The 19,388-nt window shown below is 37.5% G+C and overlaps 1 protein-coding gene across 1 annotated transcript in view; it reads right to left on the bottom strand.

Annotated features, from left to right (window-relative positions):
* LOC120633930 (neuronal PAS domain-containing protein 4B-like) overlaps positions 1-19,388 on the bottom strand; it is a 208,435-nt gene that overhangs the window by 129,886 nt on the left and 59,161 nt on the right. Inside the window, exon 3 of the mRNA XM_039904340.1 lies at positions 10,271-10,452. Coding sequence (XP_039760274.1) covers positions 10,271-10,452 — 182 coding nt within the window. The remainder of the gene's footprint in view (positions 1-10,270; positions 10,453-19,388) is intronic.

Here is a 19,388-nt window from a genome sequence, read left to right as displayed (position 1 = left end):
ATATTTTAAAAGAAAAAACCGTCTTCTTAAATAGGGAAAATATTCATCAACTTTAAAACGTGAAAAAATATTTAAACTTTGAATGCTGGTAAAGTGTTACTTAGATCGTAAAATATACATTGTAAATCATTCCAGTACACGTAAAAATATAGGCAATACCTCTTGTACGAATTTTTCGACCGTAGTTAGATTTACATGTTTTCATAGGCATGTGAAGTCCATCAATCCGCACATGGCCAGTGTGGTGGACTACGCCGTAAGGTCTTCTCATTCTAGGAGAACACTCGTGCCGCGTAGTGGGCCAGTAATTGGTTGATAGGATGATGATGAATCCTACCTGATAAAATTTATCTTATAAGTTAGAACTTATTCAAGAAACATTTATTTCCATAATTTTCTTAAAGTTCCATTATACAGCTTAAGTTGTCTTTTAAGTTATACAAGCTGCATTAAAGTGTCATAAGAAAATCGACTACCATTTCTCCCGCTAATACAATATTTATATCTTAACACCTCAAAAGTAAATCAGGGTGTATCGCCGAGTAGTACAAGCACTCCTATGGTAATGCGTCAATTAATCAGAAGTAGTAAATGATCACTTAGCGACTTTATCTCGTTCATACGTCCCAGCGACCTAAGTAGCGTTTATTTTATACGAAGATGTTTTATACGAGAGATAAGGGGTGTACTTGTGCGTAATTTACTAACTTAAAGTTTTATTATTTTTTTATAATAAGCCGAGTGGAAAATTCCTCAGCATTAAGAGCGGCCTAAATGTTACATAGGTGATGAGAATTATTACAAATTATTCAAACTTTTTTGTAACGAACGCATAAAAGTTATGAAAGCATATTCTCAAAGTATTCATAAGACTCAAGAAATTACCGTCACGAGAAAAAAATAACGTCTTTTACTAGATAAAATAATTAAAATCAAACCTATTGAAGGTAATCATGTCAGTTTATTCGTAAACTATTTATGACGTTTACTATATTCTATTTGAAGTCGTAAATGTCGACGAAAAAAATCTAAATTTTTAATGAAAATTACGGAAAAATGTCAAAACAGGATTCGCCCCGCATTTTTGGATTTCGCAGCCAGATTGATTTCACAAATTCCGTCCATGGTTTAAAATGGGTTTCAATATTAATACCTTTTTTAAAAAAATATTTAAAAAATTATTAAAAATACAATTTTCTTAAAGTGTTCCCTCATTGGAATGAAATAAACTTTATTTAACAAGCAGAATTAACGATGACTATGAAATAAAAAAGAAACTAAAAGCAACGAAGGAAGAATGCGAACAATCCAAGATAAACTATGTTAACTACTGCAAAGAATGTATGAAAGAGGTTAAAAAAACCATTGCGCAACCGCTTAGGCCGTAGCAAATTCATAAAACCCAACATACTATTGAAACGTCGAAGAATGATGGCCACACATTACCGATCCGGTTGCGAATAATTAGGCTGAAGATTCGCTAGTTCCCAGGCCGGTATGTAAAAATTGTTGAGAAAATACCATACGTGCGTGATCGCTAATTCGAGCCTCGGTTGCAGCTTCAGCATTTAGATATAACTTGGGAACTTACCCGTTTAATTGTATGCCATTGATTATAGGTTCGGTATTGAATGGTTGTACATTTTTCGTAGACTTTTTATAATTATTTTTACAGCATTGGTACGTGTTTATATCCTACTCCCAGGTACATTATTCGTTGACTTTTTATAACTCTTACAGCTGACTTTTTTATATCGCAGAGAAATTATCTAGAAAAATGCCATAGCTTTTTTATTCGTACGGCTTTTCAATCGGTGATTTTTACAGCTTTCTTGTATGTATACTCTAAGGTACCTTTTTTCGTAGACTTTTTTATTTTTAATCAGAGAGTTGAACTTAGAAATGTGTTTTTTTAAATTTCTAAATAATTGTACCCTGCGTTAACTACGAGTCTCAGCGTAATGAAATAAAGAAAGAAAGAATGAAAGAATGCTTCATAGTCTTCGTATTTCTCAATAAATACAGTATGATTAAAAAAAGATTTTTTAATCAGACTGTTACTTAGTTCCAAATGTACAAACAAACTGTTATATCTTCAAGTTAACTAAAGGACCCAGGTTAATTATATCTTTGTTAGCTATATTTTTGTATATTTTGTATGTCTGTATATATTTGATATACAAAAATATAAGCAATTATGTGGATAAGTAAACAACTTATTTCTTTCTTTTTTTCTTCATATTAACGTTACTTTGCGGAATTCCATGATATATTATAAAAATTAATATTATTGTAAAGAATTAAAATAAACTATTTAAAACTAAATGAAATCTAAAACGTCTTCGAAACCACCGCAGCGAGGTACAGTTCCTAAGATGCTTGCAGCATTGCCCCTTTAACTATATATTAACTATTATTAACTATTATTAACTACCTCATATTAACTACCGATGGTAAAGATCATCGACCCATTACCGACCCACTACATAGCACGGTTGTCTCACAATGAAAAGGGGTTAAGGCCGTCCACCACGCTAGCCCAGTGCGGATTGGTGGACTCCACTTACCTTCGAGAACATTATGTAGAACTCTCAGGCATGCAGGTTTCCTCACGATGTTTTAATTACTTAAAACGCACATAACATAGAAAAGTTAGAGGTGGCGTGGTGGTATTCGAACTCAGCCCCCCAAAAGTGAAGTCGAGCATCATTGTTTTAAATACACCTATTACCTCCAGATATTTCAATAATTGTGAGCATCCAATCATATAAACATTGCCAAATTGCATATGAATAAAATAAACAAACGTCCCTAGGACCTATAACTACAGTTTTACCTGACTTATACCTGAAATTATACTTTGCATATCCTACACAGTAGTTTTTCATGCAAATATTAGTTGATTGTTGATTGTTGACTCAAACCAGTAAATGGATGGGTGACGAATTTTAGAGGTTTTTTTTTATATTCATAGCGGGCAAACGAGCAAGTGGGTCACCTGATGTTAAGTGATCACCGCCACCCATAAACATCTGCAGCACCACAGGAGCCACGGATGCGTTGCCGGCTTTTAAGGAATTGGTTTATCCGCCCCTTGAATAACCCTATATTGCATTTTTGAGGAAACACATCAGATGGGAGATTGTTCCATAATTTGCAAGTGCGCGGTAGAAATGATCTGGTATTTCGAATATTAGAAGATGGCAGGCAGGCATCCAGATGATGTTTGTAGGTTTGCAGGAGAATTCGGCCTCCGTCGGTCAAAGTTCTTATTAACAACAACGAATAGTAATAAAACTAAAAATCGAAACCGTATTCTTAGTCGCCTCGTACGCAGAAGGTTAAAACTATTACTACCTTTTTTTATTAAGTGTGTAGCGATCACGCCCTCATTTAGGTAGTTTGCGTGTATTAAGTATCGTTATAAAGTAGAGCACAAAAGATCCTGGAGGGTCGAAGTGCACCCGCTGAAGCGGGCCTCATTACAAGATAGATAGATCGTTATGAAGTAAGTTACGGGTTCGCAGGAATTCTGTATTCTATACATATTAATATTATTAGCCCAAAAGTGAATACCGTTGAAACTATCTTGATAAAATTTGCCATAATGTATCCTAAAGATGGAAAAAGGATATGCATAGCATATTTATCTCGGAATAGGTTCTGGTAAAAGGTAACCGTAGGACTTTAAAAAAATGCATAACTTGACTTCTTCTTGATATTTTGCATTTATATAGTTTGCATCTGGAGACAAACGTAGGGTAAATTTTATCCCGGGAAATATATGGAATTAAAATAAAACCCGAATGATGTCGCGGGAAACAGCTAGTATCTAATAATAATGATCACATGTTCACAAAAAATGAGCATAACTAATCTATACTTATTACTATAAAGAAGAAAGATTTTTTGTTGGTACTGAATAGGCTCCAAAATTATTGGGCAGATTTTAATCATATCATTGCCAAAAGAACGCTAAACTAGCACGACGTAATATAGCCTATAATTAATAATTAAAAAAACTGAGATGGTGAAGAAAATTGCAATAATGTAACTCAAAGTAGTAAAATTTTAATTCATCATCAAGGGTAGTATGAAATGTCATTTTGTAATGTTAATTCATTCCTATAACACATCAGATTAAAAGTTATCGAGAGTTTAAATATGTAAGGACTGCACCTAAACAAAGTAGCTATTTTTATACATTTTATTCTTTTCCAAAGTTTATTTTTAAAAACTATACCCGAGCTTTTTTACAAGAATACACCATCTCAAAATATAAGTAGAACTACACATAAATTTAATGTCACTATATTTTGGCTATAGTCCACTACGCTGGCCAAGAGGTAAAGAGCTCACAGGTTTCCTCACGATGTTTTCCTTTACCGTTAAAGCAAGAGATATTTATATAACTTAAATTAAAAAACCATATAACTCCGAAAAGTGGTGCGAGACGGGGACCGAAGTTGGTTCGACCGAAAAGGTGGGCGAAGCCCTAACAATTTGGCTACCACGCGCGCTCAAAATAAATAAGTACTCCGTGTCTATAGACGTCCATCTGCTAAAATAATAATCAAGAACAAGCTCCCAAAACTATGAAACTTAAAGTTATTTAGTTTAAATAACCTTACCTTTCTAACTTAACCGATTAAGCATGAGGTGAAGCAGTTTCCTTCAAGCCCAATTTAACGGATTATCACAAGGTCGCATTTCGCACCACCAAAAATATCGTACATGCACGCTACCATCAAAATACAGCCTTGAACCGTACGAACCGAAAATCGATAATTACGTAACAAAATCGATGTTCTCACGATTCCGAATACAGTTATCCTTAATGCCGGTTTAAACAATGGTTTCGCTTTTGATAGGAAAATTAGAGAAAATTAGCGAGTTGGCCCGGCTACCGACTGATGGTTATTGGCACTAATGGTGCCCGCCGGGAACCGAACCTGGGAGAGTGGTGTCACGCCCGCGCCGCACGCCACTGTCCGCCGGGGGTTCACATGGGTTAGGAGCCGAGCGTTTTTAGACAGCTTATGTGGATATGACTGTTTATTTTATTGTTGGGTTTTTTTTTTTCAAAAACCGGCGGGCTTCGAGCATTTTATCTATATTTCAACGAATAATTCCACATTAGTAAAATTAAACTTCGTTTTATATAATACGGTTTTTATACACAAAAAGTTATTTTGAGGAAGCCAATCATATATCTAGCTTATCATATGTTGATCTTCGTGGCGCAGTGGTGAAATGGTCTTATAAGTGGGAGGTCCCAAGTTCAATTCCTGGCGGGAGCAATTTGGAAATTTATAATTTCGAATTTTCCCTGGTCTGAGTCAAGTGGCTGTTGCTAGTAACCAGTAACCACCCTACTGACAATGCCGTGCCGCCAAGCGATTTTGCGATCAGTACAATGTCACGTAGAAAGCAACTATGAACGATGTCGACAACTTGTCCATTAGGCACATACCGTCGTGGGACCGTTTCCCCCGGGATGAGCCTTTTGGGCGTCGCTCAAGGGGCTTCCTAATTTGTGCAGACGGTGGCCACCGAGGGGGTTCTAAGAGGTAAGAATCTCACGTAAACCAATAGGCTCGCACAGGAAGCTGGGTATCTCAAAAGGAGATTTCCCCCGTTATAAAAAAAAAGGGGTATGTACTACTACCATGTGATATAGCAGGGCTAACTAGTATTATTAATAAAAACATTAAAATCCTATAAAGAGGATATCCACGTTATTCTTACATCATTCCGGGATGACTACCGTCTTCGCGAGTACAGACCGGGCCTCGATAAGCGACGATCGTGGGAATCGCAGTTTGCATATCATTTGCAAACTTTGCTCACCGATCGTAACAATACTGATTGTCTTTACTAACCGGTTTCGTTTGGTTTTATTTTTGTTTGGATTTCTCATCATTCGCTTTTGAAGAATTGGGTTTTACTTGTTGGAGTAAAAAGCGGTGATAGTCTAGTGGTTAGGACTCCGGCTTCACTTTTGGGGGCCAAGTTCGAATCCCGGCACCTCTAACTTTTCGGAGTTACGTGGGTTTTTTTAAGTAAGTTATTAAATTTATTTATTATTTAAAAATTATATGTATTAAAACAGAACTGGCTTTAACGGAGAAGGAAAACATCGTAAGGAAATCTGCATGGCTCAAAATTCCCCATAATGTATTTAAAGGAAGGAGATCCGTGCCCTGTAGTGGGCCGGTAGTAGGTTGATTTTATGATTGATTGAAGTAACACTCAATATTAAAAAGGGGGAAAAGTTTTCATTCCGACTAAATGCACGGCTTTGGGATAGATCTACAAACCAACATTTGGGCAAAGTTCTGACGTCTCTTCATTCTTAAATCGCCTCTTAATCCGTTCCCATATTATAAATGCGAGGGTTTTTTTCGCCCTAACTACAACCAATCAACTTGGTTTGGACAAAGGACAAAGGGTAGCATAGGCTACTTTTTATCCCAGGAAAATAAATATTATCAGATTAGGAAAATAAGGCTTAATTTGCTACTCCGCGAAAAGCAGAAGAATCTGTATGATGTAATTTATGATTTCCTTAAATCTTTATAGTCCACACCAAACAGATGTTCGGCAATGTACTCTACGCTCGTGTCGTTCCGACATTGGAGATGACTTTACAATGAGTTTAAATAAAAATTATTGTAAAGTCAATATCTCCTGAGGATACTCCGGTGTCGGAGCGAAACGTGCGTAGAGGGTACATTCCCGAAGATCTATTTGTTGTTGAGTATACCGACAGAAGATATTATAAATTACACCATACAGATTCGTGGAGTATAATTGAGCTGTATTTTCATAAATAATTAAACTTTGATTAACAACTATTTATTTATTTAAATATAAATATTCGCATTATCGATGCACCTCAGTCGTACATGAACTCGAACGATGCAAAGATACCTCCTGGTGTTTTAGTCGTTTATCAATAGAATTCCGAAAAGTAAGCTGCCTCTATCCATTTTTATCTTAAATCTTGGAATACTGCTTACTTTAATTATTTAAAATATGTGTATTGTTGTCTTTCATGCAACATATTCCACTTTTCACGTGGGAGCAGCAGTGGGCTTTATTTGGACAAATATATTGCCTATTTAAGGAAATAACAAGGATTCATCTGGGTTATATTACAACACGTTAGTTGAAGGTTTTATTTGGCCTTTTATTAAGATTCTTTCCAGAACTCACGAATAACAAATCCTACAGTATATTCATTGTTAGGAAGATAAATAAAGGTAAACAAATTATAGGGTATTTCTTGCGGAAACAACTTAATTGTACCTACAGCAATCTCTTCTCTTACAATGTATGTAATACAACAATGCAATGAAGAAAAACCAATCTTTAGAATGCGGCGTGACAGTGACTGCGACTCTTTTCTATAGATGTCACTTTTCATCCGTCTTCCCGCAAATTACTAGTAGGTGCTTAGTTAGCATTATTTTCCTTTTTTTTAAATGCTGAGGTAACATTTAGTTTTCTGATTCTCAAATTTTAATTATGAATACCTACTCACACGCTTAATTTGCTTTCTTCACAATTCCATTCAAATTTCAAACAAGCAATTTCAAATTCAACATTTCTTTATTCATGTTGGCCTATCACAGGCACTTATGAAGCGTTCATACATATATGTTTAAATAATTGTAAGGGTATGGTGATAACTTCGTTCGCCAACTTAAACCTAAAGCCAAAAGGGTTCCAAACGCGCCATGGTCTAAGAAGAGCGCACTACAAACTTAGCCGGGTAATTTTTTTTTTGTTATCACATGAGCTGGTGTTAATTTTGGAATAAAAAGGGAGTCCTCATTATAAAGGAAACTTCTGTTAATATATGTAGGTCTAAGGACTGGTCCAAAGTGTTGTTAGTTTGAGCGTCTGGTCGTTACCAGCCAGTAAATGAATTCATCTTATTCGTTTTTTTTTTGAAGCCACATGATAAGAAAAGTAGATGGATCCAAGAAATAAAATATCAATTACAGTAACCCAAAAATGATTCCGGGAAAACCCTACATTGCCGGCTGATAGTTGCAGTACTACTATTTCACTTCAATTACAGCTAAAGGTTAATTTAAGCCAGACACATTTAATGCCATTCAATATTAATACAACTTGCATGAACATGAAATATAAAATGAACTCTATGATGCGTTGATGTGTAACCTTTGCAACTTATGCAGCTTTAAGGCAGGTTGGCAGCTCCTTACCCTAACAAACCGTGGATAAATTAATCTCTAACACGCATGGAACCCTGTCAGCGCGTCTCTCTGCGTCTACCTCATTGCCTTGATCTGGTATTATAATGTAGGTTCTTAATATACCGTATTCGTCTTGTACTTATCATAATTTAGGATCCTAAGTTCAACTCCTGAGTCAGAAATTAAAATAATACCTAGTTGTTTACGATGTTGTCTTAAAAGTGCAAAGAATTAAAAGAGGGATTGTATTTATGACGAAGCTTGGATTGGTGTCTTGCTCAAAAAAGCATAAGAAGATAGGTATACCACGATTACTCCTTTTTTCTTTCAGGATTGCGCCACGATTAGGTTCAAATACCATAATATTTGCGACCGTCAATGTCGCTTGGATTCGGATAACATCGGGTTATTAAGCCAACCAAAAAAGCGCTTAAATAGTGTTCCAATCGTCTCTTGCAACTTACAAGCCAATGTAATCTTTAAAAAGAAGCTCGCTAACCTAGAAGGTTTACTATTTTGTGTCATCCAAAATATTCAGATGAGAGATTTGAATTTTGGTATTCCGTCCTTTTCGTACTCTTCACTGTGTGTGAAAAGAATCATCATCATCACTATCATTATATTAACTATTAACGTCTTCTGCTGGACATAGGTCTTTTGCACAAAGTTCCATAATCCATGGTTCTGGGCCGCTTCTTTCCAGTGGCTCCCAGCGACTCAGTATTTGATGTCATTAGGGTTCGACCAACGCTGCGCTTATCGGGCAGATGGGCCATTCCAGTTCACCGAGCTTTGTGCCACTCCCGCTTCATCTTCACTTCTCGTTGAGCTATGTCGCTAGCTCTCGTTCTCCAGATCTCTTCATAACTGATTTGATCTCGTGATCTAATCAGAAATGAGGAGAGGGATCAGGACTCGCTGCATAGGTGGCTGTCGTCCGCTGAGTAGATGAAAACAGCCTTAACTCAATCTGCCATTTGAAGATGGCAGATCGAGTTAAGTTCGGATTAGATTTAGATTTTTAAAATCCGCTCGGTTTTCCAAATTCAAATCTAATGAGTCACAGAGATGACTTTTTTCACGCTGTGACAAAAAAACCAGCATAAAAAATAAAAAATATTCTAATAGAAATTTATTTGTAGAGCATTCCGATCGGTGCTTCATTTTCTCAGACCCGTTACAAACTAAAAACTATAAAGCATATCGATAGTTAGCTACATTGTTAAGACAGGTTGGCAGGATTTATTTACTAGTTTGCAGTACAACATTATTTCTCAAGAAACCGTCTAAGTGTTGATCTCCCTTGCCGATAAGCTCTAATGCTGGTATAACCTATGGTCTTTTAATACACCGTGTCGAACCATCGGATATCGTAATGGTGGATATTAGAGGCGTAGTAATTGTACTATAGTTATTATTAGAATTGGTTACTAGATATGTTTCAATAGCTGATGTACATACTAATATTTATTTTTGAGATGTTTGATTTGGTAGATATGATAATCGGTTGTAATTTATATTTCATCCCATTGATGATGACGGTGTCCTGAATTTTGTTCATCTTTTTTTGTAAAAACAATTTTTGTGTACTTTATTCGATTTGGCATACAACGTGTCGCTGACGCGGTTTGTTACCAAATTGTTTGAAATATCATAACAATATCAACCGGTGTTGATCGCTTTCCTTCGGTGAATTGTAAGGGCTTTTTAATATATCCCAGAGAAGGGGCTGCCACAGGCACTGTTAGCTGGGTCTAGTTGAAACGTGTCCGACAAAACCACCGGGCCTCCCCGTGGTGCGATGGTTTCCATGAGGATTTCGTTACCAAAAAAAATGGTGACGAATCGCTTGTTGTATTCAGTTTTATCCCCTGTTGATTCGGTAAGACTTGCCGAGTGAATTAAAAAACTGCACTGGTTTCTGGTTACTTCGGGCGCCTCGGTGCTCCTATAACGTTTAGCTCTGTTGCTATTTTCAGTCTTTTATTTGCAGACCTAGTCCACACGCAGTTAGACAATTAATAAGTACATTTGCCACAAACCTTGTTGAAAATAATTCGATTTCCTGACGTAGACACACACGAGGGCCATAAGTTGCAGTTGCGAGAGACGTTGTCGCGTCGAAGGAGGTAGAGGCAGGAGGTCACGAAGGTTGGCAATCTCTGCGTTGATGAGGTCGCGCCGGAGTTTGGAAGCGCCTTTCGTTGATTTGCCTTGATCGAACCTGCCGAAACAGATGGTAAACATTTTCATCCATACTAATATTACAAATTAGAGAGTGCGACCAAGAGGCAAAAAAGCCTGCTACCACTGCACACACATGACGAAATTTGATACAAAGATGGAGATGGAGGGGTACGAGATGGCGTTGAAAGTTAGAATTTGTAATCTATGTTTAGCATAAAATTTACCACTCTTGACAATATTTTGCACAGTGATTAAAATCCGAGAAAGTACTCGACTCCCACAGAGTTAAAAATAACGCCCAAAGTAAAGCTACAAACAGAGCTGCAAAGCGCGGATAGGAACAAGTGTCTCAGAATCTGAACAATCTATTAGCAGTTCCCCTGGTGCTGTTGATGTTGATGACCAGCGGTAATCAAGTGGCTCGCTAGTTAATCGCTAGGATTGTCCTAGTTGTGAGCCTGCTAGTTTGGCACTGGCACTGAAAATTAAGAAAAATGGCACCAAAAGAACTGTTAAAAGATAAAAGTGGGCCAATAATCTTTTATTAGTCGATCGAAGTGAGTGTCTACAAGCACATGACCTGTCATTATTAAAAAAAGGAAGGCAAAATTATTCAATCACCTGCATGACAGTTTTATTTCTCATGAAATCACTACAACAGACTGCAGAAGTCAACGTCTATAAACTTTATGACGTATTCCATTTATAGATACAATCCAAGATAGCAACAATTTGCAATACTAATCAGCCGCATTCCAATAGGTTGAACGGATACCTACTATTCTAGACGACATTATGTCATGGGAGCGATGGCACTGAATCCGGGTGAATTCAGATCGAATAAGCATCTCACAGATATGTTCTGCGAAGTTATTATGTGAAGCGGTGATAGCACTTCCAGGGGGCTGAGTTTGAATCCCAGTTTACCTTTAAATTTTCTAAGTTATGCGCGGTTTAATTAATTCAAATATCACTTGCTTCGATGGTGAAGGAAAACATCTGCATGCCTGAGAGTTCGACATAATGTTCTCAAAGGTGTGTGGACTCCACCAATCCGCACTGGTCCAGCGTGGTGGACTACGGCCTTAGCCTTCTCATTATGGGAGTAGACCCCTGGTCTGTAGTGAACCGGTAATGGTTTGATGTGATGACGAATAAGTCGCGCTGCTGGTTATTAAACAAAGGTATAAAAAAACCTCTCCCAGTTCGAAGTTAAGATTGTTTTAAGCAATTAAATATCACTTGTTCTAACGGCGGTGGAAAGATAACATCGTGACGAAACCTGCATGCCTGAGAGTACTCCATTATGTTCGAAAAGCCATGTGTCAACCGAACCGCACTTGGCCAGCGTGGTGTACTACTACCTTAGCCCTACTAGTTCTGACAGGAGACCCGTGTCCTGTAATGGGTCGGTAATGTCGGTAAATCATAACGATGATGATGTTGAATGCTGTCAGAGGCATAGAATTACGAAAATACAGACACCCCATTAAACCATTTTTGCATGAAGTGCATTGAGTCCAAAAACAGTGAATCGTCCTGTACAAGACTTCAGAATGTTGCTAGCTCCCAACCTTTTTTCCATTTAGAGGTAAAATAATACTGACAAAGTGGATTGGTTTTTGATGTTGCAATATCAATCGTTTACACGGTTTTTGTATGTTCTTAATTCTGTGGTCTGAGGCATAGAAGCCAACGTAATTTTGTAGCTCCAAGCAGGTTCTTCACAGTTCTGCACATGGCGACATCTCGATACCTACTTACTCTTATACGAGGGAGTCGAACACAGGACCCCGTAACCTGTGGACGTGGTAAATTATAGAGTTTAGACTCCTTGATGTCCATTGGGGATAAAGAATAAAAATGTATCGACAGTTTATCCATGTATCGATTCGTTATGGATGTAATAATAAATTTCATCTGGTTTACGGCGAGATTTATTGACGATTCATATTGATTCTAATGGAAGCCCATTACATTTATTTGGACTTTTTTATGATTTATTTACAGTTTATGAGTGTGAACGTCAAACGTGAATATCATTAACTCGGTGAAATTATGTTCCTATCAAATTGATGTTGTTTTTAAAGACGTCTTGGTTTATTAGCATTTAAAAATGTAGATTTTGAACTTTTAAATTGTTAGATAACTGTCTAGACTTATTAGTTATTACATGAATTTAACAAGCCAGGTTTTAACATATACGAGATGCATTATCTTCTTGGTCATGTTTTTTCATTGTGTCCTGACTACCATCGCTTTAAACATTATTATTTTAATATTGTGGATGCTCTTGTTTAAGAAATATGATACTTATTTAGGGCCAGTTATAACATAACAGATCTTGAAGATCAATGCTCATAAAACTGTTATTTCACTGCTTGAAGCGATGGTAATAAAACAGGTTTTAATTCCCGGGACGTGCCTGAATCTATTTGATATTTCGGTTTACTACCAAGAAATTATCAATAACTTCCCTTAGTGGAGAAAATAGCACTTTTAAAACCCGTGTTTAGAAAAGCACATTGGGTGCGTCGGTCTCATTTAGTATCGTATGTAATAACAATTTGTTAATTACGGGACACGAATTCCAAAAGAGAGAGTTTAAGAGCTTACACCCACCACACTCCGACCACACAAATGCGAGTTAGTGGGGTTTGACCATTTTTATTATATGTTAATCGGGACCGTAAAGGTGGGTTGCTTTCCGAGGCATGGGGTGGACACTGCCAATTTTCCATTTTTTTTACTCCATTACAAGTTAGCTCTGGACTAATATCTCTCAAAGTGGTAAGTGTTGATGCAGTGCATGATAGTAGCGAGCTAACTTTTTTTTATAGTTATAATTGATGGACCAATAACATAGCCCACCTGATGGTAAGTGGATACCATCGTCTATAAACAGAACGACAATTTGCAGAGTATGTAAGAAACACGCTCTGTAATATACCGACATGTGTCCATCAACTTGAGCCGTAGGTGTTAAGCCTCTTGAACCTATAAACGGCAACTACGCCCTTCAGACCTGAACACAGCAAAAATAAGCATGACGTTAGTAGGTTCCCTAGACGAGCTCTGTTATAAAAAGCTCTACTGCTACCTAACTATCTGCTGCAACTGATTGTTTTTACACAAAACCTCAATACCTGATATTTCCTGGCCCGGTCATATTCGAGTCCAGGGCCTCGTAATCCATAGATCAACCACAAAGATTAAGAACAAACAGAATCCTCATTTACTAATTTTGCATGCAGTGCATTGTGTCCAAGAACAGAGAAGACGATCCGAGCACATCTCACTTCACACCCGCTGAATATTGCCAGCTCAAAAACTTTTTACATTTTCCTCATTTTATGGTAAACGTTTGGTACATTAGAGGTAATAAATAATTACTGTCAACTTCTAAATACTAAAGTGAAAGTAAAGTTAAGTAGTTTGTAATGCTTCGATATTAGTGTACACGGATTCTGTATGTATACAAACACTATCCTAAAAACAAGACAGTACCTACTTTAATTTGTCCAACTCTCAATATCCCTTTAGATATCTTAGTGATTATCTAAAACGTAGGTACTCGTACCATTCTTAAAACAATTTAAACCGTTTTAACGATAAAAAAAATTACCAAAATGGCCAAATTAAAAACATTTTCATGTATTTTGTTTCCTGCTTATTTCACGTCATTAAATTTATTCCAAACCGAGCGATTATATTAATTCAGCTTTTAAAAGGCAATTCTATATTTTCCAAATATTAAAATCGGCCTTCGTCGGTAATTGAAATGAGATAAAACACTCAATATGGCAATTGTCTAAAGGTCAATCTGTGTGAAGCATTTTATTTTGTAATTTGATTGAGCAGTTTAAAGTTTGAGTTGTAGGCATTGAAGTCATGTTTACTCGATGCTTTGGCATATATTTGTAACGATTCTGCTATTATTATTTTTTTATTTATTTATATATATATATAAATAAGGTTTACTATCATCATCATAATTTCAACCACAATACACGGTCATATAGGGAGTTCCACAATACACGGTCCTGGGCCGCTTGCCTCCAGCGGCTCCCAGCGACTCGCCTGATGTCATCTGTCCACCTCGTTGGGGGCTGACCTACGCTGCGTTTACCGGTGCGGGGTCGCCATTCCAGCACCCATTGCAACTTAAGCTTCGCGACTCGCTGAGCTAAGTCGCTAACTCTAGATCTTCAACCGATCTCCTCATTTCTCAGGAGAGGAACAGATTCCTCAGGATTTGATCACGTAGAGATATCCTAGCATAGCTCTCTCCATCGCCCGCTGAGGTTTACTATGACCCACAAATATCTGGATACATTAAATATAATAATAATAATAAATATACTACGACAATACACACATCGCCACCTAGCCCCAAAGTAAGCGTAGCTTGTGTTATGGGTACTAAGATGACTGATGAATATTTTTATGAATTATATATACATAAATACTTAGAAAATACATATAAACACCCAGACACTGAAAATCATTCATGCTCATCCCACAAACATTTTCCAGTTGTGGGAATCGAACCCACGGCCTTGGACTCAGAGAGCAGCGCCTGCGCCAATCGGCCGTCAAATTAAGGTAAAAAGTCATGGTGTGGTTGAGTATCTGACTCCTAACTAGTTACAACTGTATTTAGGATATCACAAATATAATGCTATACTGAATCTCTTAAGGTATAATAAATATAAGGCATATATAAGGTATTATGAGGTAAAATAAATAATTAATTGTAACGAAGTCAGTCAGCATGCATCCAGGATATCAGCACAATATCAGGTTGCTGCGTTATTCGCCGCTTTGCTCTATCGCGGCCTTCCTTCGCCTCACTACGACAATACCCACATCGCCATCTAGCCCCAAAGTAAGCGTAGCTTGCGTTATGGGTACTAAGATAACTGAGGAATATTTTTAAGAGTAATATACATAAATACTGATAAACACCCAGACACTGAAAACCATTCATGGGTTATTTTCTCCCGACACATTACCATTAGTTTGTTTATTTAGACAGCTGAGTGGCGCAGTGGGCAGTGACCCTGCTTTCTGCGTCCAAGGCCGTGGGTTCGATTCCCACAACTGGAAAAATGTTTGTTTGATGAACATGAATGTTTTTCAGTGTCTGGGTGTTTATATGTATATTATAAGTATTAATGTGTATTATATTCATAAAAATATTCATCAGTTATCTTAGTACCCATAACACAAGTTACGCTTACTTTGGGCCTAGATAGCGATGTGTGTCTTGTCGTAGTATATTTATTTATTTATTTTATTTATTAGTGGGTAGCGGTAGCTGTATGATTCCAAGGCCTTGGGTTCAATTCCCACAACTGGAAAATGTTTGTATGATGAACATGAATGTTTTTCATTATAAGTATGTCAGTATATTATTTATAAAAATATTCATCAGTTATCTTAGTACCCTTAAAACAAACTAAGCTTACTTTGGAGCTAGAAGGCGATATGTGCTATTCGGCAATTGATTTAATTGATACAGTAGCACAGCCGAACCGCAACCGCGTTTTGCACTCGATATAGGATGCTTCCTATACCTAACCATTAATTATTTAGCTTTCTTGATATTTTTTTTTGTGTATTTTTGTTTTAACAGAAGACTAAATGTATTCTGTTCTTTAGGTAACTTGTTTACTCTTGTATCATTACCCTTCGCATAACTTATAAATAAGTTAGGTCAGTTTTTTACGTCAAATTAAAGTGGGGGTCAAGGTTTAAAAAAAACCTAATTGATCGATAGTTTCTAGGAATTCATTAAAGGTTTACCTTCACTTAGCATGTTACGCCATAAAAACCATTAATTTATTATCTTACGTAACATTTTATTCAATGTAAGGCTTTTATCGACAGTGATAATATGTTTGAAACCGCTTTACCGACTACCCCTAACCCCCTTCCTTTTTTTCTCGTGAGGATACCCTGATGGATACCACTACATCACGTGGTGGTGCAGTGGTTATACTCTTACCGACTTAAACCCCACGGTGTTCCAACTCGTCGCCTGGTGATTGGATCATGGGAACGTTTTTGCTCACACAGCAACCCAGTCAGCGGCGTCTACCGAGGCGTCTGAGAAAACGTCAATAGCCCCTCAACACTATCGAAGGCATACCAGGAACCTGCCAGGTCTGCCTTTAAACTCGAGGACTTATCGCCGACGGGCGACAGAATAACCCCTAATCCCTATTCCAAATAATAATATTCATGCGAAACTGTGTTTGTTCATATCACACATCAACGCCCCGAAAAACTTACTATAAATTGAATGACAGAGCGATTAAAGCTAGTATTGTCTTTAGCTTATTAACCATTGAAATCTTAATAACAATTCACTTGTTGTGACGCGTCACCTTGTCCCCGCGAACGGGAGTCAGAGCACTCAAACATAGGGACTTTATTGTAATATTTAAACTACACTGCTTTTAGCTAAACACTGAACTGTGTGAAAAACGCATACGCGGAGTGGTACGGCCGCTCGGAGACGTCGATCGTAAGTTTGTTGTGTGTGTGTGTACGTGTGTGCGCGTGTGTGTGTGTGTGTACGTGTGTGTGTGTGTGTGTGTGCGTGTGTGTGTGTGTGTTTATGGGTGTGTGTGTGTGTGTGTTTGAGTGGGTGTTTGGGTATGTGTCTGAGTGTGCGCGCGTGTGCGCGTGTGCGTGTGCGCGTGTGTATTATGAATACTATACAGATATATACTTAGGATATATGCTATAGTTGAAGTACTACAAGGCCTTTCCTCTGCTAGACTAGAGCTCCTACGGGAGAGTTTGCCCAGAATCACCACGCTGGGCAGACGAGTTGGTGATCGCAGTAAATGGTAGTAGTAGCACAGCGGACGCTGCTACTCGTTCGTCCGTTATAGTACCTTAGCCGCCTGATACGATACCCGCGGGAAGAGGGGTGGTGACAACTGTATTCTGACCTGCCGTCACAACCCTGGATCTAGTATATTAGTGTAATATCTATAGAACGAAGATTATTTGCTGCAAGGCTGAGAAAATTTGCTTTCCTCGGACAGTTTTATACTCTTCTACTCGTATATGTAAACTTGTTACGGTTTCACCAATTGTTAGATTTTCTTGTGTTCCGAGATTTTTTAATGGAGGGGACGTCATTCATAAAGGGTTTTAAGTTTTAATTCTAAAGTAAACAAAAGTTTTAATTCATTAAGCTTTAGTTTTAAGTTTACGAATGTGGTTATCGCCATCATCTCACTACCGTGTAATTCTTATGTACGCATCAAAAGTGCCACCTGTGGGCCTACTTGAATAAAGATATTTTTGACTTTGACTTTGGTTAAAAAAGGACTTCTGTCCTCCGATATCTCCTCTTTATAAGATTCGATTTCGATAGTTCTTTATTTTAACCTATTAGGGGTATCAGTTTAATATATATACTTAGGTAAGTGCCCTAACCCTTAACAGATTAGCCCGTTAGCAAATTGTACTTTATTGGTATACTTATGCTAATCTGTAACAACTTTTTTCTTTGGTGTACAATAAAAGTGTATCATGCATTCATTCATTCATTCATTCTTCTCAAACTGTATCATCAGGGCTAGCTTGTAGGACAAACACACATATATTTTATTTGAATCGACGATGTAAAGTGATCATTGGATATGTAGCGCATATGTAGCGTCCATCCAACATAATAATAAAAAAAATCTAGATTAAAATTCATGAGAAGGCCTATTTTATAAGCACAATAGTTACTCTACCACCAAATGCCTAGGTAAAGTTGTCTATTTGAATATATTCTGAAGCGTTAATTATCTCAACAAGCTGTATGTGCTGCTGTGTGTGTGTGTGTAACCTGAAGAATGGGAATATTAACTTTATAAATCGAAATCCATTCGTTACCTTCCTCCAGTTAAAGTTAACTGATTGACTGCTTATTATTTAACTCTTACATCTTGTATTGCGTGTATTTATGTGGATCTCATTTATTAAATTATCTATGATAATTGAACTAGGAAAATACAGAATTCTCATTCAGCCATTATTGCATGCAGTGCATTGTGTCCAAAAACAGGGAAAACGCCCCGCGCATGTCTCACTTTACGCCCGAGAAATGTTGCTAGCCCAAAAACTTTTCCCATTTTAAAGCATTACTGTCATCTGTTAAATGGTATTGTAACTGTTTGTTCGAGAACCCGTTCCGAAGTGGAGTGGTTTTTGATGCTTCAATATAGGTCGTGTGCACGGTTTCTGAATGTTCTTAATTCTGTGTCTATGACAAACTAATTAAAAGCGTACTTTTGTATGGACGGACACAAATCTACAGGTTACGACTTGCATTATCAATGACGACTTCCCTGGCGCAACGGTGAGCGCTGCGATTAAGTAGGAGGCCCAGGGTTCGATTCTCAGCAGGGGCAATTTGGGAATTTATAATTTTTTCAATATTCTCTGGTCTGGTCTAGTGGGAGGCTGCGGCCGTGGCTAGTTACCACACTATCAACAAAGACGTGCCGCTAAGCGATTTAGTGGTTTAGGTAGCCGCGTAGAAACCGATAAGGGGTATTACTACCATACTCCCTAACAGGTTAACCCGCTACCATCTTAGACTGCATCATCACTTACCACCAGGTGAGATTGCAGTCAAGTGCTAACTTGTAGTGGAATTAAAAACTCTGGTCTTGTCTGGTGGGAGGCTGTGGCCGTGGCTAGTTACCATCCTATCATCAAGACGTGCCGCTAAGCGATTTGGTGTTCCGTTGCGATAACACGTTCTTAATTGTGTGGTTAAAACATAAAGTTCCCACGTTAATTTAAGGAAAAGCACTGAGAATAACTAAAGGGTTCAATCGCTTGAACAAAACAACAAAAGCGATGAGCACCGTCAGTATACGTGAGTATTGGTTATAAGCTAATAAACTGAAGCACGCGATGTTTTACCCACTCTTGTTGCAAAAATAACTATATGTT

This window comes from Pararge aegeria, chromosome 22, assembly GCF_905163445.1.
Source record: "Pararge aegeria chromosome 22, ilParAegt1.1, whole genome shotgun sequence".
NCBI classification, from domain to species: Eukaryota; Metazoa; Arthropoda; class Insecta; order Lepidoptera; family Nymphalidae; genus Pararge; species Pararge aegeria.
This window is presented reverse-complemented; position numbering and strand designations above follow the sequence as displayed.